This window comes from Panulirus ornatus, chromosome 41 (genome assembly GCF_036320965.1).
Source record: "Panulirus ornatus isolate Po-2019 chromosome 41, ASM3632096v1, whole genome shotgun sequence".
NCBI classification, from domain to species: domain Eukaryota; kingdom Metazoa; phylum Arthropoda; class Malacostraca; order Decapoda; family Palinuridae; genus Panulirus; species Panulirus ornatus.
In genome coordinates, this window is record NC_092264.1 from 3,203,778 (window position 1) to 3,227,960 (window position 24,183).

The window sequence follows — 24,183 nt, forward strand, 5'->3', positions numbered from 1 at the left end:
GCATGCTGATTGGGATTCAGTAAAATCACTAACACTTTGATATTTATTAATTAAACATTTACCCAGTATGTTCATGTCCAAAATAAGATTAATGTAAATATAAATAGTTTCTGTATATTTATCAAAAAGCATGTTTATACATATATAAATATGCACATGTGCACCCCACACATACAAACACATATATATATATATATATATATATATATATATATATATATATATATATATATATATATATATATATATATATATATATATATATTGATACAAGAGGAAAGTGAGGGGCTCCTGAATTTTCGTCAGGTTCAATCATAACCAGTAAAGGTATACAACATCAGTCGAGATATATTTCCAATCGAAACTCTGATAACAGTTCAGCCCATCTGTCGAGTTGCATCTGTCGTGGATGAAAAAAAAAAAAAGAGGCAAAGATGGAGTTTGCCCGGGAACGTCGGTAATAAAAGATTATTGTATATACACACACACACAACCCAATATTGCCTGGAGGTTCGTTTGTTTTCAAAACAGATGAATGTCGTAATATTACTAGATTGGTCTATTGTAACTTTAGATCCATGTAAGATTTGTTATTGTTTAGAGAATTAGACAGCTCTGCTGCTCAGATTTGGGTACATATATGATTTTTCTAAGGCTGCGCTACTGTTTGTAGCAGGAAAAGTATGACTCCTTTGGAGTGAGAGGTTTTTCGATAATGTTGTACTCCTTTTCATCCTTGAAGAAGGGGACTTTTCACTCGCGGCGTAACAGGCCACCACTCTGTGTCTGAATTTACTTGTGTTACTCGGTTTATTCCCGTGAATTTGTATTCTACCGTGGCTTTCATAAGCGAGTGTCAGAGGTGAAAGAAGAAACATTTTGGAGATGTATACATCGCATAACAATTGCCTGTGGCTTTCGAATGAGTAGATCAAGGTTGAAAGCAGACAGACGAGGAGAGAATATTAGGTTACTGTAGCTTTATAGTATTAGCACTGTGTTCCACTTGCTGTATATTTATAGAACTTTTATTTGAGGGTACATTTAAGGGGACATAACAAGTGCTGATGTGATTATTCACCCATGAGGACCTACCTGATCCAAAGGCGCCTACCTTACCCTGCTCCCACTTGGGGCGCAGCCTCAAACTTAAAAGAGCTTCATTAAAGTGTTGACCTTTTCCTCCTGCTTGGAACCCCTCCAACTATCGCCACAGGACCCTCTCACTTCTGCCGTCGCCAAAGTCTTTGAAACTTTCACGTTCCCAGACACTTAGAATTCTACTTCCTTCTTGCTGATCAGCAGTGCGGATTTCTCAGCCAAACTGACGATCTCTCTTATGTGACTCACCTCTGGTCCTCCTCCGTCGATCATGTTGACGATACCTTTGTCGAAGCCACCGGCATCCCCAGAACATTTGACAGGTTGTGGAGTCAGGTCTTTTCTCTCTAAACTCTCTCCCCCTTCCCTGCCTCTCTCTGTTGTTCTGGTGTACACATCTCTCCTCTATGGCCGTTTCATTCCAGTAGCTTTCGATTGAACGACTTCCTCCCCTCCTATCCTATTGTCAGTGATGTTCCTGAGGGATGAGCTTGTGCACATGTCTGCAGAGATCTTGCAACAGACTTTTTCGGTTCAGTGTCTGGAAGTACATGAGGTGGGTAGGTGGAGGGAGGGACCGTGGTAACTGATATGGATGGAGGTGTGGTATGCTCTGGCCACTGAGTGTGCAAGTGTTACAAGAGTCTCTCTCGACTGTGTGAGAAGGAAGCAACGTGGTGTATTGAATCCTGATGTAGAGAGCATTCATGTACATAGCTGAACACAAATGCGTGCTGACGCGCGCGCTCGCACACACACACACACACACACACACACACACACACACACACACACACACGTATTCAAATAATCATACAGTGTACGTATATAAATGCATACACACACCACACACACGCTCCCTTTCTTTTACATACATGTATTGTAATCATACAACTTCAGGACCCCTTTAGTGGGGCTCCTACTGCTTCAGAGTTGCGCTGCAATCAGCAGCAGAGAATTGATGGACTCCTTTTGAAGTGATAAGTTCCACAGCGGGACTAGAACACTGTTGACGATACAGCCTCGCCAAAGGTGACTTTTCACTCACCGTGTAATCCTATGTAGGTGGAATCCGGCAACACTTGTACACGTATTTTTCCCACCTTAGCGAGGTAGCGCCAGGAACAAATGTCTGAGGCTTTCGAGGGGGGATATCCTCGCTTGGCTTCATCTATTCATCCTTTTACAAATCTTATACAGGAGGAGGAAGATTTCTAGCCTCCCCTCGCTTCCATCTCTCTCAGTCATCTTTAATGACACACAAGAAATATAAAGGATCGTTCTCTCTTTTCCTAGGATCTATATGTAGATGAGCACTTAATACGTTAATATTATCACAAGAGAAACAGCTTATCACTACCATCCTCCTTGTAACCTCTGGTGGAAATGACGGATATCTGGTTACCAGAGCAGGCACAGCTCGTGGGTACTGCTGGCACGTTGCTGCTCTTCCCCAGGTGCTGGTCGCTGTACGAGCAAGTCCTCTCCTGCTCACTGGTCGGTTGCGCACTCGGGGCCTCCGATGAGGTTTGAGTTAAGGAACATAAGCAGCTGGGAAGCTTCGTCTCGGACCCTATGTACGAGACTGTTGATGAAGACCTGCTTCGTCTGGGCACTGCTTGGGTCTTCCACTTATCGTCACCCAGGAGGGCAGCGGAAGTGTTGCAGGCCAGGCACATTTCCCTGCCAGTGGACAGGAGGGTGAGCGAATTCTCCTCAAATCCTCTCGGCGGAGGAACTCTTCTGGTCTTGCAGGAGTGCGTTGTGGTGTAGCATGATGTGCCTGGGTGATCTGTGTCACTCGCAGCAGCCGCAGACGCTCTGTTTCTCCTGAGGGAGTAACAGCCTCTATCCCCAGGGCAAGTTCCACCTTCCCGAGTGTAATCGTGAAGGTTATTGACGAATATTTTTGGAGCTCGGGATCTCGGAAGGGAATTGCATTTTCTGTTTATGAGAGACGACTGAATCTTGGTCTCTTTCAGGTGTGGTTCCATTCTTATCCCTGGTCTCACATGGACCCGTTTTTAAGGTCTTGGATGGCGAGCTATACCTGTTGTCTTTTCCCTTCTCCGTTTTGCCGCGTGCGGCAACAGGAGTGCCTAACGTGTCAGATGTATGACGATGGGAGTGGTTGCACTTCTGAGATCGCTGATGGGTTGGGGAGTGCGTGTCTTGCTGCCCAACGAGGCAGTTCAGCAAAGCCGCCACGTCTTGAAACCCTCCGAGGAGACGCACTTCGTCAACGCCATCAACACCTGTGAACGGATTTGAGATGGTTTTTCAGTATCGTTCACCAAGAACATGACGGTACTCAGTTATTGCCACAAAATCTCTAAACTTGTCATGCATGGGCGAGAATGAGAGGCTTTTGCTTCATTCAGTGTCACTCCAGGGTAAGAGAAGAGAATCACGAGAGGACAGATGATGAACATACCTGAACAGCAGGAGGATAGGGAGCCAGGGGAGCTGCCATCACCTTCGTAAGCATAATAGCGAAGGTCATCGAGTGAGGGCAAGTGAGGGCACCCACACCCACTGTCTGGTGCAGTGTCCTTGCTTTTGTCTGGCTTCTTGTCCCTATGCAGTACATCCACACCTGCCAAAACGAGCATTTTTCACGATCATGGTCAAAATCCCCTTCCATCTATACAGAGAAATGAGTTTTGTCTGCTTGAACACCTTTGAACACCGCTCTTCAGTCATCGATACCAGAACTTCTACCATTTGTTTTCCTTAGGTATTGATTAGCGTGTTAGTTACAAGTCGTCATTGGTATCACCCGTCATCATGTCTTAGGTTCTGTGCATAATTATGTGATTGTTACTGACAGCAAAAAAGCCTCTCTCAGTCACTATCAACCATAATACTTGTCATTTACGACCAATAGTCAGCCTCCGGCTGTTGCTCCCAGCCATACAGACTTGTCTCTTTCTACTTTCTAACATCTTCTGTCATATGACACGCTTTTTCCACTTCCTTAGTCACTTCCCTACCTAGCCACAGTCCTCTGTCTTTTGCTAATAACTACTATCCATCACTTGGCTACTGCTACTACTACTACTACTACTACTACTACTACTACTACTACTACTACTACTACTACTACCACCACTACTACTACTTCCAAACATCTTGTCATTTACAACCAAACATAAGTATCGGAGAATGCCAGGCACAACCACCCTGTTAGGTATAGCTAACACCATCGTACTTTTTTATTAATCACAAACAGCTATCACCAATCATCTACACCAAACAAAAATCCTGTGAAATATACGCCATGCTTTCTTTTTCCCACGTAATACCAACCCGTCAGCTGGGTGTCTTTGCCCCACGATGAATGTTGGCGGTCCTTCCCTTCGCCTTTGATCTCGGTGTTGTCGGCGCCTTCGAGGTTAATGCTCTCCAGCTCATGGGAAGTCTTGGTTGCAAGTGTTATATCGTCACCAGCTTTCAGCGATCTCATTTGCCTGTGACGGCGTCGGTACAGGATGTAGACTCCAAGTATTATGACTGAAAGAAAAGCACCGCATTGTATCAGTACGTCCAAAGCTGAAGTGCCCATGCTTCTTTGATGGCAGTGTGTTGTGTGGGGAGAGGAAACATCTGCACAAACAATTTTAAGCATCTAGGAAAGCGCCGAGAACAGGAACAAACAGTTTTGTTTGTGATGTATTGAACAAACCACGTATTTCCGATTATTTTTTGCACAACAAGTCACGTATTCCTGAAATATGTGTACGGAAGCTAGCACGTATTTCTGAAATATCTTAGTTCAGATGTTTTATTTGATACGACAGACTGATTAAGCTTGGGATGATAAGAATGCTGTTCTACCCAAGAGTAATGTTGGAACAAGACGAATTGGATTACCTGAAGAGTCTTCCTCCTTCCCCTCACTTATTCATAAGATTAGTTTATGTTTGGCCAAGTTGAATTAGCTTTGTATCATTACCTAAGCAATCCTAACCTTACTGCTCAGACAACCGTCCTTATTTTCACATACTCTCATTTTCTTAGTGACTTAATAATCAAACCAATATGCACATTTATATGGTATGAATTTCTTACATTGTTGTTATTAGGTTTTCAACATCTAGACATGTTGAGATGTTTTACGATGTTTCATCACATGCTAACTTGCTCTGAATGTTGACTGAAAGTTACACTAGATGTACATTATATGAATAACTCTTATCATACGATTAAAACAAAAAGCAGGTGAAGGAGGTTTGAAATAACTGAGGTGGCTAGATAATCAGCCATTGACTGGATGAGAGCAATTTTTTGGCCACATACCGAGGATGATGATGGACAACACCAGCATAACGACCAGGGCGCTGAAGGAGAGGGTCAGGGATGGGTATCGCTTCGCTGCCACTTCGCAGTGTTCACCTGCAAGGATGTAAGAGTGTGTTGATGACCCGTGTGTGTCAGTGTGCTACATGCACGATGTCACGAAGAAGGGGCACTCATGCATGTCGTTTGTCACGGAGGAAGACACTCATACATGTTAGATGTCTGTCTGTCACCCTTGAACCTGTCGTTTCATGGGTGAATTCTGTCTGTTTTAATTTGATGTCGTTTCATGGGTGAATTCTGTCTGTCTTCATTGAATCTGTCGTTTCATGGGTGAATTCTGTTTGTTTTGATTCAGTCTGTCGTTTCATGGGTGAATGCTGTCTAATCTTCATTGAATCTGTCGTTTCACGGGTGAATTCTGTCTAATCTTCATTGAATCTGTCGTTTCACGGGTGAATTCTGTCTAATCTTCATTGAATCTGTCGTTTCAAGGGTGAATCACAGACGTTATAGCTTCTGCTCACCCATTCACATCCTCGACCCCTGACCAGAAGGTAGAAAGTGAAGTATGAATTTCCCTGATTATACGTGTATTTCCTATTTGACTTTCCCCTATGCTGAATAGAGTTTGAAGGAAAGTTGTTATCTTTGTGAGAGGAAGTGAATGGTGGTCCTTTAGATAGATGACCAGCCACAGGCCCATCATAAGATAGGTTTGCCTTGATATTATCAATTTTGAAAGTTGTGGTGCTTGAGGTGTGGGAGGAGAACCCCTCCTGCCGTCTGTTAGGGAAAGACCCGTTGAATGGCTATGGGGAAACCCAGGGGTAGTCTGTGTGGCTTGGCTGTGGATTTTGTGGTATGTTTTTGTAGCAGTATTCACGTTAGCCGCGCGGGAAATGGTGAATATATGGAGTTACAGGAGAAGTGAAACTGTAACTGTAAGATCACTCACTGTTCACCAGGTAAACTGATGGGAAGGTACGGCAACAAGTGATATAGGCACAAGGAACTCAGGTCACTGTGGAGTTGATTCAGCATGACAGACAAGTCAGGGCCCTAACAGTTCAGCTGGGCTGAATTATTATACATATGAAATCTGATATGCTTGGATCTCCTATGGATATATCTGCATCAGTTCACATACAAGATTATGTCTGCACTTATGTGTATATATATATATATATATATATATATATATATATATATATATATATATATATATATATATATTAGTAAAGATATTCTGAGGCTCAGATTGGTGGTTAGAACAGAGATGTTAATCTCCCTCAGCAAGTCAAAGGAGGGCGCAAATTACACTATTAAGGCGCGTTTACTTGAGTGTGAAAGCCTGTGTTTGCTTAGGGCGCTTAGACGTCTTCTGAGAGTATACACGAGTGAACTGATTGGTGCAGGTCAGTAGACTCAGCACCCATGATTGCCGAGCTCATGTTCACAAGCTGTTGAGGAGTTAAAGACTCCCTTTTTAAGTTGTTTTTGACTTTTATAAGTACAGTAAAGTACAAGTACCAGGTCTTCTCGATGTATTGGTAGTCACAAGGAGAGATGAATTAGACCTACCGGTAAAGGACTTCGAGCACAGGCATATGTAACCTGGTTTCTGGTTGACGCAGGTGCCGTGGTTGAAGCAAGGCGACCAGAGGCACTCATTCACATCCATACAAATGCCAGTCTCCCTCATCAGCGCTGAGCCCTCACCACACCTGTATGGTATAGATGACCGGTAAATACAAGTGGAGGCTTAATTATGCTCAGAGAAGTGGAAGACAAGCTTGTTCTCTCTTAATCACTTCTCATCTCTGGCTTATATACGCCATGTGGGTTATGATAAGCTTACCCGACCTGTTGACGAAAATGGATAAATACTGTTTTCACCCTTCAGTGTCTGATTCATAATGGAAACATCGAAGTTTTTTTATTAAATCTGCTTTGGAGAACATGGAAACTCATACCAAACTAAGAATCATCCTTCATTATACGACGATATGGATCAGTCTGTGAAAAAAAACCCCCAGTTATGCACTTACCAAATAAAGAAATATTTGATGAAGAGTAAAGCAGTGGTAGCTAACAAGACCCTGTCATTACTGATAACTCAGGTTACAAGACACGAGACCGAAGGTTGGACCTCCGACTACCCAAGCTATATAAAGTGAGGTGTTTGCTGTATGCGAACTGACCCACATTCATGTCTTCTCCAGACGTCGATGCAGGTGAGCGGTTCTGAGCAGGTGACGTTGGTGCAGACAGCAGGAGCCAGGCACGAAGCATGCACGTTGGTGAACATGGTCGCCTGTGCCCATATGGACGTGTTTGTGAGAGGAGGCAGCGGCAGACTGACCCCAGACACTCTCAGGTCATCCAGGCACCCTGGTGGTGAATGAGGCAATTTAATGCATACGTGCACACGAAGATTTTACACCATATTACGCAAGACATTCATCACCTCTTCACTTTTCACCAAAGCTCTCTGACTTTCTCGCTTCGCTTACCTCCACGTCCCAGACACTCCTTTCATACAAGAGTCTGCCACCAGAGCTGTGTCATCTTCTTCCTCAACCCCAACATACTGCAGACCCTAACGTATTTCTAAGACCTTTGTCTTTTCATTTCATAGTATTTTTCTATCTTTTCCCCAACGAGCACTTCCAAATTACTCACATTTCCACCCATCTGTCCATTTCCACCAACTTTATTAGTCATCTCACTCCTTTATCAAGTCCCCCTTTTCCTTTGTTCCCAGATGAGCATCGCGCGGGACCTACCGTCGTGGAAGTCATTATGAACGGTGTGGAGACTCACACCCACGTACTCCGGAGAGCCACCCACATGTACCCCTTCGTGCCTGTCGACCATGAGCGGCACAGTCCAGCCCTGGAGTGAGGAGGGTGTGGGTGTAGAGTTGTAGAGAGGCCCGTCTCCCTCGTCCACCAGTAACTCCAGCCATTCTCCGTATCTGGTGGTGGGGTGTTTGGGGAGGGAACTTGAGTTGCTTACGAAATCAGCTGAGATGAAGATGTTTTTTTAAGGTTGTCATTGAATATTCCACTCATATTCTTTCGTTAAGGTCTAGATATGTTTATCAATTTTCTCATGTGTCATATGCCAGTGCTAGGTAGATGAAAGTAGTCTGTTAAGTAGAAATAGAAGAATATAGGAACTAGAAATTGACTTGTAGGTGAAATATTCATTGGATAAAAGTCCAAATGGATGATTTTGCAATATGAAAATACAAACTTCATTTTTAGTATGTTTAAACAGGAATTTTGTGAATAGATTATTTCTTTGTTAACTCTGTAACCGCAGTCATCCACAAACTGGTCCCACACATCTTTCCATGGTCTCCCTCGGCCGCTTCATTGGTAGCACGTCAATCCCTGTACACCACATCGCTCAAACTTACTCTATCCCTTGCACGCCTTACACCCTCTTGCATGTTCAAACCTCAACACTCAAAATCTTATCCACTCCACCCTTACATCTTCAGTTCGGTTCCCCCTTCTCCCTCTGCCATCCACTCCTGACGTACATATCCAATTTGTCAGCCTCTCCTCACTCATCAATTTCATATTTCCAAACCATTTCAGCACATCCCAACCCTGACTAACCAATCAACAACACATTCACTCCTTTTCTGAAGAAATTCACCTGTAATAGCATCCACTCCAGCCACAATACATCTTTCACCACCTACTCTCTTTTCACCAAACCATTTTCCATAACTCTCACCACAAAACTGAAGTTTCACATTATAATGTAGGTACTGGGACTCACATTCCATTATGTAGGTTTTTAGCTCACTTCAATGTCAACATCTTATGATTCGCCAAAAATTGTCCGTATACCTGGAGCTCTTATTACCCACATAACTCTGCCCACAGATTATCCTGTTCAGTTTTCATCTCTATGATCATTTGTACCAATTATCTAACTGTCGCATCTTCCATATCCCTGACACATATAATATACCTAATCATACCTATCAAACACAAGCTCCCACTTGCCTAACACATGAACAATATCATCATTTTATAGAAATCAGTAAATCAACTCATCTTTTAACTCACCAAACATGATAGATCCTAAACACAGTAAATAAGGTTAACTTCCATTATATTTGATCTCGAATCAACTCGTCTCAAGTGCTGCCTCATTCGTGAGGTCATCAAAGAAACATACCATAAACACTGGGTGCCTCCTCCACTCCTCTGGGTATCCACTTCATCGAGAAATGATTCATTTACTTAGTGACATTGTGGCTCCTCACCTGTTGGCTTTGATGCCATGCCACTTGCCGTCGTTTAGATGCGTTCGTGACAGACATAGGTGGCTGTTGGACCGATGGTGAAGCACCAGCTCAACGCACACATGGCCACCAACCAGTTGTAAGGTTAGCTGGTCTCTGCCATGATGAGACGTCACAGACAACAGCTGTCCAGACTCCTCCCATGTTCGAAATCTGCTGGGGAGAAGATAGACATGGAATACGTGTAATTACGTACATGTCACTATTGACATTGTTAAAGAAAGGGATTTCTACACTTGTGAGACCCCATCTCCCCATTTTTTTTCCTGCTATTATGAAATGAATGAGCATGAAAAATGGATTTCCAACCCCATCATAACTAGAAATCTTAACCAGAAGTTTAGGGCACTAATGCTGGGGCAGTTGAAAGCATACCAAGATGTATTTCTTCCCAAATGTCGTGACTTACCGTAACTGGAGTGTGGTGGTGTTTGGTTGTGGGGATGTGGTGAGAGCCATCTTGACGTAGCTGCTTCCAGAGAAGGAGGATGGCCTCGTCTTCTGGTCACACCTGACCCCAGACCATCCAGGGTTACATTCACACACGGGTCCTTCGTTCTCGATACACCTGCATGAATCCGTCTATCGGTTACGTGCTCACTAATGAGGAATACACAGACTATGTATTCTCTGTGGAAAGTATTGATCATAGAGATTAAGCTTTGCATGTCTCGTCTCCATTTGTCTGTCTATCTTGTTTTACTGTCTATATATCTGGCTCGTACAGCATTCTTGATTTGTCAGTCAATCTTTCTGTATGTCTGTCTATTTCTGTCAGTCTGCTGGTCGAATGGTCAAAGTATTTGTGTGTCATTTATTTCTTAGTCTGTTTTTTAAACCTGTTTGATTTCGGTTGTGTGTTAGTCTGTCTGCCTCTTGTTTGTCACTGTTTGTCTTTTGCACCAACTTTTCTCTCAAGATTAAAGAAAAATAGAGATTCAACTCTGAAAAGTTATATAGACAACTCATACAGATAAAAGTATGATTTGATTTATTCTATATACAACTTTACAGTTGTGTTCCTCATTCATGTACAGAAACACTGGCCCTAGTGGTCAACAGATGTGTTCATCATTCATGTACAGGAACAGTGGTGTAGGTGGACGCACACACACAGTACCTTGCATGGCTACTGCAGGGTTTTCCAGCAGTCTGGCAGGGGTCGTGAACTGGGCAGCCAGGGGAGCTGTTATTACTCAGTACTTCCTCCCCGAGGTCACGAAGCTAAAGGGGGAGAAGGATGAGGAGACATTATTCTCGATCATTGATTTCATAGTATGGACACCATAGTGTCATATGCATATCTTCAAGTAGGATGTAAAAAAAAAAAGAATTCGTGCAACTTTTCACGTTAATCCATTTACATATGTTGGTCACACGAAATTGAGAACTGTTCTTTAACAAAAATTGACTTAAACAAATGATGATTTTTGTACAAAATTCATGTATTGCCATTGTAGTATCACTAGCATAACTGTAATATGTTGGGAACAATTCTGTAGCGTTCCAATTTAGTACAATGATGATCATAAGTGGAGTTTATTACACAAAATGTTAATCCTCAGTCAGATGATAAAATTGATGACACACACACACACACACACACACACACACACACACACACACACACACACACACATTGAACACACAGATGTACTGGTGCCGATCAATGATCCTTCATCATCCTCCGCAGTGAAGACATGAAGAAAGTTGAAGCCAGAAAGCAAACAAGTATAGTGTAAGAAATGAAGGACAAGGAGAGAAAAAGGTATATGGCAGTTGATGCCCCAGAGAGAGAGAGAGAGAGAGAGAGAGAGAGAGAGAGAGAGAGAGAGAGAGAGAGAGAGAGAGAGAGAGAGAGAGAGCAGAGTATTGGGAAAAAAGCTTGCCATTGCAACTCCCATGGAGTTTAGAGTACCATGGCTCACATACCTCGCCATTAATCCGTAGGTTGCGTATACAGCCAGTGAAGGAGGTGTGTGTTAGAGGAGCGGGCCAGCCGTGGTCCAGGTGATGAGGTGGGGCGTGTGCCAAGCCTCCCACTTGCAGTGGAGCCGCGACTCTCAAACCTTCCACAGTGGGAGGCAGCGACGCAGCCAAGCGACACTCTCCACCCCTCTCACATGTGTCCACTATCACCTCGGCTTTCTGCAAATTGCTGCTTCATTATTAAAAGTTTTTCCCCCACATTAGAAATCTGAAGGTATGAATTGACAATGATGATTAAACGTAACTCCTCTAGCTCTTGAACTCCAAGTAGAATCATAATGTTTTAGTAGTATCTTAAAGAAGTTGACTTTGCATAAACATTTGGTGTCTTAAAAAAAGATTAATTTTCTGTTCATTTCAAACTCTAAAACCTGGAAATACAACAGCAGTTTGTGGTATAAAGGGCTTTGGGTCCGAACTTCATGTCTACTGAGAGATTTGTTGCATTAATGAATTATTCTAGATTAATATAGTATTTGGTAAGTGTATGAAGTATCATCTTTCCTCAAAAAAGTTAATTTGATTAAACAGTTTGGGATACAGATCTTGATTTGATAATTAATGTACGCTAGGGGTACAGATCTTGATTTAATTTGTTATATGTAATTAATGTACGTTATTTTACAGGAGGATGTATATATATGTCACGCTGTCAGAACCTTTCAAATTTGGAAACCTTGGAGACTTATAATGATTTGTCCAAATTATTTGTCTGTGTTCACATTTAGTTGTATTTTACTTAATTATATACGAAGATGGATTCCTTCATGGTAAAAATGATGTATGCATGTATGTAAAACTTGTATATACACAACTTATATAGACTTATATACACTGGAATGATGAGGGAGCAGTTAAAATGTACAGGGATGGGGAGAGTTGTGGGGTACGTATGATTGTGGTACACAGTAGATTAGCTTAACAAGGCGGAAATGCCGTTCTGAGTAAGGGAATGTCATTACCCTGTCGAGTTTTCACCAAACTTATGTTTCTCCAGAAAAGAAACATCAGAACTGCTGGGAGAGCTAAAAATATAAGTTCTCTGAGCTATGCAGAAAGACTATACGTGCTTGGGATGACAAACTAGAGGAAGGGAGGATCTGGGTCATATGTGATCAAAGTTTCCCAATTATAGAAATGGTTTGAAAAAGATTCAGATCATATTCAGTCGATCCTCTTAGCAACCGGAGACTAGCATGCGAAAATGCGAGGCCCCCATCGAACGAAAACAGAGGAAAAGAAGTCATGGAATTTCTTTGATGTCGACAATTGATTCTTGGAATTGGGTACCAGAGTAGGTGGCTAGTAGCTCCAAAATACATGCCTTCATAAGATAATTATGATGGATACCTCATAATGAGAGCTAGAAGAGGTTTCCTTAGGGAATCTCTAGACCTATTACTCACTCGTGTCGGTAGGCCAAACCTTGTAACCCTTTATAAAGATAGGCATTATTGCCCTATTGATTGTGGCGAGTTGTGGCACAAAACACCCCGATCTCGTGAGGCGTCAAGTAAAATCAGTATCATAAAATAACATTTAATTTTCATGTGATAATTATTTACAACCGTCGATTATGTCTCCTTTTTTTATTCAGTGTCTAATACTCACAACAGTTCCTTAGGCAGGACATTACCTTATCTTGCTGGTAGACCTTTTAACTATTAATCGTTTCTCACTAGATTATACGTACAATCATGGAAGTAATCATTCATCTGAGAAAAAAGTATTCCCTTTTTGAAGTCTTGGATGTAATCATTCATCCGAGAAGAAAGTATTCCCCTTTTGAAGACCGTAGAATTATATAGTATTTCCCAGTTATGTGTGGAGCACCACTACATCATATACGGTAATAGCCTTCCTCCCATCTCTTTTGCATTCTAATGGTGTATATTGGACGAGTCAATAGAGGGTGGTAGGTTTACGTGGGAGAAATTGCTTTCGAGAGGGAGTGAGAAGGGTCGTGGAGGCATGGATCATCATCATCCTCGAAATGAAGGCGAGAAATTTGAATTTCTCTTTGAAAAGGATAATTCTTATCCCACTGTGCCTTTTCGGAAATAGTTTTTTCGTCCTTGTCAAAAAAAAGTGGATTTATCTTGTTAAAGATGTATTGGAATACCTACCTGCTGGCCCCATATGATGTCCAGGCGGTGCCAGTGGCCATCATCTAATGAGGAGGTCTGGTGTGAGGGTGTGAGGTGTGAGGTGGTCCTCCTTCTATGCACAGTTGAGGGAGCAAGCAGCACTGGGCTAGTTCCCAGGTCCAGCATCACCCATAGGCGTCCATCTCTTAGCTCCACACTTAAGACATCTTCCTAAACAAATTATTTTATTCTGTATTTTCTTGATAACTGAAGTACATTTTTCAGATGATGGTAGAGCAAGATCACATTCATTGAGCAGTAGAGGACATGTTAAATGCTATCTTAAAGTTTTCCTTGAATACTTTAGGGAATTAAGGTATTATATTGGTTCTATAAAATGTGAATATAATCGATTGAAATATAGGAAGCAGGTCTAGCTATTGAAATATTACTGGATTAAAGGAACAGTCATCATTACCTTTATTTTTAGGTTAAGTGTGAAGCCATAACTCTGGGTATGGTCATTTTTGCACTCCTGATTGGCACGATTTTTGAAACAAGTCTACAGTTAAAGAAATTGTGAAAATGATTTTATCTAAAGATGCAAATCTATGTTTAACTGCTAACATACAAGTCTGACCTGTCGTAAACTTAGTTACCAAGAGAGGTCTCTATGTATTTTGATTTCATTTCAGAGTCGTACTAACTCTTCCCTCAGCCACACAGTAACCTTCCCTCTCTATACCATCCCTGAGTCAACCATTCTCTGAGTTACAGAAGTTGATGCACCTGTAAGAACTGGGAAGATGGATGAACGGAGGTCGGTCCTGGGCCAGCGTATAGGAGCAGGCAGTTGGAGCAGCTGGTGCGGAACTCCAGGGTTATGTGGACGTGTGGGCAAGTGGGGATGGGCGATACCCAAGCCCAGCCATGCCCTAGGAAATGACGACTCAGCTGCTTACACACGGAGCCACTGGTGCCCCGTGGACACACGCAGCTTTGGGAGAGACAGTCAAAGAGAGAGAGAGAGAGAGAGATTATCAAACTGGTTTTTCAATGATAAAGAGAAAATGGTTTTCATTATTAGCATAGAGACATTATCAAACTGGTTTTTCATTGATAAAGAGAAAATGGTTTTCGTTATTATCATAGAGACATTATCAAACTAGTTATTCACTGATAAAGAGAAAATGGTTTTCATCATTATCATAGAGACATTATCAAGCTGGTTTTTCATTGATAAAGAGAAAATGGTATTCAGTATTACAACCATCAATAGTTTTATATTTATTACGTCGTTCACTGTTCATGCCTCAGCGAGGTAGCACCAAGAGCTGGGACTCTCGAAGGAAACTCCTATGCATTTGCTCTTTCGTCCCTCTCTGTTTATAGAAGGTGACAACAGAGGGGAAGGTTTCTAGCCTTATCTACTTCCCGTTCATCTTAGCTACCATCTACGAGAGCAGGAGATATTGAGTGGTATTCTTTCTCTCATTGACTCAGCGACACGTTTTTGCTGGAGCTTATGAATGTGAGCACAAGTTGAGCAAACTCCATCACTCCTTACACTCAGATACTCAACTTGAACGTGTTGTAAAAACCCTGATTTTCAAGTGTCTTTATATAACCGAAAGGCGTCTGTGTATCACTTAAGTACAGCGATATAACAGGCCTATACAAACCCTCCCTGTAAACCAGTAGTTTGCCTCGGTGGCTTTAGCGTTTGAAATGTTCTGGTCACTGACCAACAGGTTAGCCACTGTGGAGGAGAGGGATGTCTGATGGTTAATAATGCAACCTCAGGACCCTTATTTTATGGGGTTCCTACAGCCTCGAGGGTGTGTTCCACGCAGGAGCAGGGTAAAGTAGGCTCCTTTGGGCCGAGGACACTCTCACCAAGGCTGTATGTACTCTTTTTGTCCCGTCCGCTGACGATGATACAGCGTCGTTGTAAGCGGCTTCCCGCTTGCGGCAAATTCTCAAACAGAACTCCAGATCATTTTTTCATACGCTGAAAAATAATCACCTTTCCCAATACTGCACTAAAGTATGGAGTTAATCTTTGTCTAGAGCAACGACGCTGCGTGCTCTTACCTGGGTCTGCGAGGTCTGGGTATGCAACGTCCACCATTCAGACATGGGTTGGGTTGGCAGGAGGAGGGGCGTGTCACCGCGGCCACATTGGGCTGGTAAGCTGAGTGGATGACGACTTGCTCCGGCTGCTGCTCCAGGATCTGCGGCTGTCGGGTGTGGCAGCTACAGCCGCTGGTCATAGTGTGGAAGCGAGGAGTGATGACGGCCGTGGTGTTGGCGTCCACCACCCACGCTCTGGGGCCTTGGGCTTGCTCCTGGTGTGGGTGGGTGAGGCAGACGCCCACCCCGACGTCAGATACTTCCACCCCAGACGCTCGAGATACCTGTGAAGAAAAAAAAAATATTACCCGTGGGAGGATTCATGAAATATATATATATATATTTTTTATATATTTCTACGTCCCTTAGATGGTGGAGATCAAAGAGGAGGAGGAGGAGAAGGCTTCCCTTTTCTGCGTCCCTTAGACGGTGGAGTTCAGAGAGAGAGAGAGAGAGAGAGAGAGAGAGAGAGAGAGAGAGAGAGAGAGAGAGAGAGAGGAGGGTTCGCCGTGCCACACCACGTCTCGCCTCAGTTCACCAGTGGGAGTGACATAGACACTTGGAAGGCCCCAACTTGCTGGAGTTGCTAAAGATAGCGGCGGTGTCGCTACTAGAGAATGGCCAGGATGATTGCATACAAGTATGAACGTCTGTGAGATAGCAAACCTTATGTCTGGAAGTCCTTACCTGTGCTTTACAAATAGGTATTTACAAGTACGGAAACTATAAAAGCAGAGGAGAAAGATTCTAAAAGAATGTATGATAAAGAGAGTTAAAGAGATGCCCTACGAGCATACAACTCCTCCATATTGTAAACCAGAAACGTCATTACGAAATGTTTGATTACCATACTATATACCGATGACAAGGCTGAAGTAAGGATGTCATTTTGGTCTGATTGGTTACCACGAACACCCAATCACCGACGTGCAACAGAGACTGACCTGGTGGCGGTGTAGAAGCAGGAGCTGGTCCAGCGGTTGGCGAGGGCGGGCCGCCAGCCACACCTGCGTCTCAGGACCTCTCGAGGTGTCAAGACTCTGGCCTTCTAAGGAGACTACCACCACCTCAGCATCGGCGATGGACTCCACTGAGGCCACCAGAGACTGCAGGGGTGACCTACCAGTAACCTGGACAATGGGATTCTTACGTGAATATGAATCTTTACGACAGAATCGTCAAGAAACGGAGACATTCTATTTTTTTCCCCCCAGTTCTTATCTACGTTGATTTATTATGGTTATATCCACCCTATAGCTCTCTATATCGCTGGGTGTCATCTACGTTGAGTCTTAGCGACTCTCAGTTTTCTGTGCATTGGCTTTATTCTTTAAGCTACAAAGAAAAATTAGGGGCGTACCGGATCAGGTGTGATGAGGTCTCGAGGCAGGTGTGAGCTGAGGGTTACGGGAACTGCCCACGGTATGACATCACGGCTCAAGCTGGCAACCTGGACGGTGACGTTGGCTGGGACGTCCACTTGGCCGTGTGCAGCGTCGCTCACCCAGAACTGAAGAAAGTACCTGCAGAAGGGCTGGACTGTCTCTTACACTGAGGGTTTGCTAACGCTCTATACTAATGACACACACACACACACACACACGCTGGGCATATTGGCCCTCACTGATGAGATACGTGTATTTCAACATATTCTGATTATATATATCGAGATTTATGTATTCGAATTCTCTATCACCATGAGGAGGACTTACATCCCATCACTGGCATGGGTGCTCATAGCCAGGTGTCCAGTGTACGTGTCCAAGGTGAAGAGTGGGTGTTGGTTCCTCTGTCGCCACGCCCACGTCTTCTCTCCGGTGTCCCAGTCGTCTGGGTCGTCGACGTACACTCGTCCAAGGGGCACCGCCCCAGCTTGACCCTGTAGGTCAGGTCAGTGGTTCATTGAGGTCGTAGATGGGAGGCTCCAGGGTGTGAACATGCTCATAAGCCAGCGAGTATTGTATGTTGGGGGATCAGGTGTACTGTGCTAGTAAGTATGTTAGTCAGGTAGTGAATAGGTGTGTAGGCCTGGAAGTGATGAGGTCTGTGGATAAAAGGAAAATGGTTTGTGTGTAGGGTAGAAAGCGGTGAGGAGAGTCGGCCATTGATTGGTCATATGGATATGGTAAAATGTTGCTATTTACGTGTTATGGGGAGAGAGTTTACACTTGTGTTGTCTCATCTCTCAAGCTTGTGTAATTGTACAGTGTCATTACTCTTATGTGCACACACACACACACACACACACACACACACACACACACACACACACACACACACACACCAGCTTAAGCCAGGTAGCCATTTATTAACCAGCCCCGAAGGAGGATGAACAGCTAGGTTGGTTGTGGACTGACTGTGCCTCGCCCAAGATTCGAACCCGGTTGGGGACCGAGCTTGAATCATGGTCAGTGAGGCTGACCACTACACCAAGGAAGCTCATATGTGTGTGTGTGAGTGTGTGTGTGTGTGTGTGTGTGTGTGTGTGTGTGTGTGTGTGTGTGTGTGTGTAGTGACTTATTTGTAATGTACTGGTGATGGAGTCTTACACTCGTGTCTGTATGTGAATTTAACGAAGATTAAGAATGAGAAAAGACACACTGGGCGAGAATGTTAAGGCAGTTATCAAAGTCCTTACTTTCCCCCATTCTAAAGAAATAATTAAACAGAAATAAAACCCCTGGACTTTCCGAGTTTTCATGCCATATTGAGCCTAGATTCGCCCAGAGTAGTCTGAAAAGTTGAGATAGTAATACAGAAGGTTTGTGGTGACTTAAAACTTGTAAAGTGTCTTCAATTTACACTTTATACTTTTAAGTTCTTGATGGAAGTGTGAGAAATGATTTGATACTACAACCGGTCATATCAGAAATCCATTGTGAGAATGTATGTGATATATTTCATAATATAACTAGTATATTCTTGGAAGTAGTCTGGCTCAAGAAATACCCTGGAATATGATCTAGATATAACAAGTGTGTCTGTTCAGGTGTGTTAAATATTTGTTACTTGTTCGGTGGGTGAGGCAGTTCCCCCAGCAGGAGGCGGAGGAAGAGCCGCATGAAGCAGGGTGGTGAGGTGTAGGGCAAGGGAGGAGAGGACTTACGGTGATGCGCGTGACGAAGACGGTCTTAGCCGCGGGTCGCATGGGGTTGTCGTTGGTGTCGGCTACAGTGACGGTGACGGTGACGGTAGCGCTGAGGCCCCTCGCGTCACCCAACACCAGCGGCAGCTGCCGGGTGGCCTCCTCCTCCCGGTCTAGGGGCCTGAGGGACGTCACCACGGCAACGCCACGACCCTCGTCACCTCCTGCAGGAGACACCCAGAACGTAGAAGTACTTAGGAAGGAGAGACGAGTGAGATGATTGTGTGTGTGTGTGTGTGTGTGTGTGTGTGTGTGTGTGTGTGTGTGTGTGATTACCTATTTACACACATAAGGGCGGGAACTCTACGGGTTCACAAGCGGACTTTAGATCGTAAAGGTTTTCGAATTTCTTTCACATGAGAAACCTTCAATCCTTCTCTGATACTCAGTTTGTTCCATCCCTTCTCCTTGGCCCATTCCACTTCGTTCCTGCCCTCTTACTTCGTAGGAGGAGACGAAGCTGATCTACATATGGAAGATATGATGCCAGTGTTCATAATACATTAAGACTAACGATTCTCTTAATTTGACCTCATGGTGAATGTCAGTATATATGTATATATATATATATATATATATATATATATATATATATATATATATATATATATATATATATATATATATTTTTTTTTTTTTTTTTAACTATTTCATCATCAGAACGTGGAATTCAGACTCCTTTTTCAATCATCTGCTGTGAACAGCATCAAAGGCTTTCTGCCAGTCAAGGAAAACATATAATCAACGACCTTCATCTCTCTCTCTTCTAAGATGTTGCTCACTCACTCACGGTGCTTCGGATCAGTGGTGACTCACCTCTCTCTGAATCCATGAAGCTACTCGTTTCAAAGTTTCTATGAAACAGAATATCAGCAGTTGTTGTCCTGATTGTCTTCTCATGTATAAACTGTATTGTTGATGATGCTGGTCTGTAGTTTAAGGCCTGTAGTCTAAAGCACTATCTCCTTTCTTAATGAGAAGAGAGAGATCTGCTCTGCTTTAATCACTATGAAGAATCTTTTCGAACAGCATCCGAAACAATGGATGCGCTAGTCTGTACAAAGTTCTGCACACTTCATGTGTACAGTTTGTAAGTTACTACCAAGCTCATGGACCCAGCGGAAGTACATTGATTACCCAAGCTTTCGTGTATCCTGTCTCTCGATTCTAAAGCTTCCTCGAGTCACGCTCGCATCGCAACTCCAGTGAGATTCGGTGTTGTGAATCCTCTTCTGTGTATTTACTTTGAATATCGGCTGCACTCATCTCCTTACATGTACCCTCGTCTGTATCAGTATCACAGAGGTGTTAACCACTCAGATTATCTAACCCTTAGAAGACGCTTTGAATTGTTTGATCCCTAAAGGATGATTTTACCCATTATAAACCCATGATATAATGATTCACGCTGAGCTACCAATACACGACTCATGCATATGTAATGTGAGTGTGTGATACGATGTGGGACAGATGAGGTCACCCAGTGCCTCTTATTGAGCAGCAGATGACGCCAGCTGTTGTGTGAGAGGCGAGACAAGTGGATGATACACTGGCACATGACGTCCCAAGCTGTGGCCCCTCACCAGCCTCCCCTTATGATGTATGGAACAAATGGGTACGGGACTTGAGAGGGGAACTGTGTAAAAGAAAGGCAGCAAGCAAGCAATTAAGGAGGGAAGGCGGCGGGGGAAAGTGACAGCTAGGAATATATATATATATATATATATATATATATATATATATATATATATATATATATATATATATATATATATATATATATGAAGTGTTCCTTTATGACATCCTTTCATCCCCCCTCCCCCACGTACTCAAATAGTAATGTGAAAGTCGTCTCATATGCAAATTACCTCACAGTCACATCACAAGCACACTAACACTGTAAAAGCAAGGACAGACACGCAGCACTTACATCAAGCAATTAGAACACTGGCTTGCTCAAAGCAGAATGTCTGCATTCCCGACAGGAATCCTCCATCAACTTGTTAACCCCTTGGCTGACTTGAGTCTTGGCTGCACCTCCACCTAACCTGAATGGATCAACCATCCACTCCCACTCAGCTCCAGCTATGCTAGGTAACACAATTAACCAATACGTGACACTTGCCACACACAGAATTACAGACATTAGCATAAGGGTCATGAATGAACTAATTGTTCTCATAACACTTTAACCAATACCAGCTTTGGAAAAGGTAAACAAAATCCCCCAGCATTCTGAACCATCAGGTCATCCGCTCCATCCTAAATCACTCCTCACAATTCCTAGTCACTCACCCTCTTAAAAGACGATATAGCAAATGAAACAATATCACTTCCAGTACGGTCTCACCTCAACATGCTGAACTTCCAGTTCTTTGCAACAGGTCTAGCTCTCCTTCCACTTGAGCCATAATATAACCAGCTAACTCTCGTATAGAAAGAGAAAAAAAGCTCCCCCTTCCCTCACACTCGAGCATTCTATGTCCACAGATCCCCAAACTCCTGCAAACACAATGTTCTCGAACACAGTCACACCATAATGACCCAACAGTCACCAGACAAACACCTCCACTGGACATACACACATAGGAAACTACACTCCCTAGACACGCACGGGTTATGCTTTCTTGTATGCGTTTTTGGACTCCACCTATCTTTCCAACAATGCCAAAAATCGATTCAACATATCACATGATCCCTCATGGCCAAGATGTATAACTTGCACACTGAAGACACTGAGTGCCTGCTCCCCACTTGTCCCGCACTCACCACACAAGGACGAACAACTTCACACTTCCTGATCTGTGTGGACCCTAAGTCGATCCACTGGCCTCCACGTGGCGGGTCTGGTAACTCTGAGGGACCATTAACCTTCAGAGGCTAACAGTGGTCGCACACACACACACACACACACACACACACACACACACACACACACACACACATACACGCAAATGCGCGCGCGAGCGAGTGGGCCTTTATGACCGTAGCAGTTGATAGACCTAAGGCGCAGGTAAACCAGTTTTGATCCGTGTTTCCGCCAATTGACGTGACAGGCTTCCTAAAGAGCAACAGAAGCCTTATCGAGTCTACTCACGGGCATCGAAGTCCACGGCAAAATCCTCCTTGACCTTGAGTGATGCGGCGTCGGCCAGCTTGGCGGTGAAGGGCGGTCCGTGCCCTAGCGTCCAGTCGTCGGCGTCGTCGAGGGTGATGCGGGCGATGTGGCGCGGCCCGCTGTTTTCCGGCACCTGCAGGAGTGAGGGCCCGGCCACATGCGGGGCGTTGTCGTTTACGTCTGTGACGGTGAGGAGGAGCGTGGCTGTGGCTGTGCGGGCCGGCTCTCCTCCGTCCACAGCCAACACCCTCACCCTGTGGGCTGTGGCCGTCTCGCGGTCCAACACCCTCTGTAGCCGCACGCGGCCCTCGTCGTCCACAGCGAACCGTCTGCCAGGGTCGCTGCTGGGGTCGATGACGTAGTGGATCTCGCCGTCTCCTCCCTGTTTGAGAAGCGAGTCAGGGATTAATGATCACCCGGTCCACACATCCTTGATCACTTTCATGTACACGACGCCTGTTAGGCAATATTGCTACTACACAGTGAGTTGTTGAGGTTGGATTTGAGGCTTTTTAAAGTGGTGGTAGGGAAGAAGAGTAACCATCTCTCAAACAGCAAAGCAAAGCAACCCTAGATATGCCTTCGTGACTGTTCTAACGTCTCTAGATGTCGCATCTGCAATACATCAGACAGACGTTTGTATCTAGGACTGTGCTGGATCAAAAGGTAGAGCTATGCATGTGTGGTGTACAGTCTGTCCCCAGTCTCTTACAATGATAAGGTGGACAGGCAAGGAGTGAATTGTCAGCGTAATGAAACATGGTTTCATTTCCTACTCGATTTTTATGAACTTTATGAGTGGCTGAAAGTTAGCCTCAGGTGGTTCAGGTCAGAGACCACGCCATCATACCCAAGGGTCATACCCTCGTGGTCATGAGGTCAAATAATACGAGAATAGCATTGTGTCTCCTCCTACGGAAGAGGTGGGATATTGATAGCATAAATGATGTCAATGTATACATGATTCGAATCATTGTTCCTCTGCAGTGTTGTTTTCTTGACTGTGAGTAGCTATTGTCACTAACATCTAGCTATGGATATTCATCTATCTGTATATATCTATCTATCTGTTTGTCTATAGTCTCACTATCTCTCGCTCGCTTTGAGTCTTGATCACTGTCGTAGAAAAAAAAAAACCCACTCCCCGAACAAGCACTTAATCCTGTCACTCCGCAGTAAGCTCCTTACATCCATGTTTATATTCAGACCTTGGTCATGAGGTGATAAAGGTCACCATTCAATACGATTTCTCAAAGGGACTAAATGTGATGGTAAAGTGCAGGCTGCAGCTCCATAACCTTCTCACTGTAGAGCTGCTAGCCTGGGTGGTAGCGCTTCACGTAGCACAGCCGAGTAGCGCATGATTGAACGGGGAACGCCATTATACGCAAGCGTACGTTGCGTATGTCTCTTCCTCTCTGTCCTCACTATCACTCACCATCATTACTAGCGAAGGAAACAACACCCAGCTCGTTTTTACTACACCCTCGGTAATCCTAGATTCACTTCTCTCTCAACTCCTTATGGGTTCGGCCCAAAGTCCGTCTGCACTCTATCCTCATCTTCGCTAAAGCTTAGACAACACTAGCCTTTAAACTGGGTTAGGTTAAAAGCCAGGGTTAGAGCCTTCACTGCTGGAAAGAAGAGAAAGCGAAATTTAGATAAAGATAGGGAGAAAACGAGGAAGAAAAGACAGTAATTTTCTCAGCGAAGGGAGGCGTAGAATACTGATGCAGTGAGGTAGTAAGTGAGTCGTATTGATTGTACCTTGTTGCTTAGGATTCGCTGGGCCTCAGCATGACCCGGTCTCTTGTATCTCGAGCGTCCATTTCCCTCCCCCGCCATTTTTTCCTCCCCTGATCCACTTCAGATTCTCAGATAAAGAGAAAATGGAAGTTTCTCGCAGGCTGGTGACACAACCTGCTAGAACAGAATGTCTACTGGGGGGATTCTGAGAGCGGTTTTTTAGTGACCGTTTTGT

The 24,183-nt window shown here is 43.9% G+C and overlaps 1 protein-coding gene across 1 annotated transcript in view; it reads right to left on the minus strand.

Moving 5' to 3' along the window:
• Positions 1-247: 247 nt before the first annotated feature.
• LOC139761627 (putative neural-cadherin 2) overlaps positions 248-24,183 on the minus strand; it is a 216,499-nt gene continuing 192,563 nt past the window's right edge. The window contains 20 exon segments of the mRNA XM_071685900.1: positions 248-3,081; positions 3,083-3,356; positions 3,536-3,697; positions 4,411-4,614; positions 5,401-5,496; positions 6,985-7,127; positions 7,605-7,794; positions 8,190-8,380; positions 9,692-9,883; positions 10,140-10,298; positions 10,851-10,954; positions 11,663-11,878; positions 13,846-14,037; positions 14,596-14,803; positions 15,901-16,223; positions 16,884-17,069; positions 17,300-17,462; positions 17,652-17,818; positions 19,046-19,248; positions 22,182-22,584. Of these exon segments, the coding sequence (XP_071542001.1) occupies positions 2,436-3,081; positions 3,083-3,356; positions 3,536-3,697; positions 4,411-4,614; positions 5,401-5,496; positions 6,985-7,127; positions 7,605-7,794; positions 8,190-8,380; positions 9,692-9,883; positions 10,140-10,298; positions 10,851-10,954; positions 11,663-11,878; positions 13,846-14,037; positions 14,596-14,803; positions 15,901-16,223; positions 16,884-17,069; positions 17,300-17,462; positions 17,652-17,818; positions 19,046-19,248; positions 22,182-22,584 (4,422 nt within the window). The 3' untranslated portion in view covers positions 248-2,435.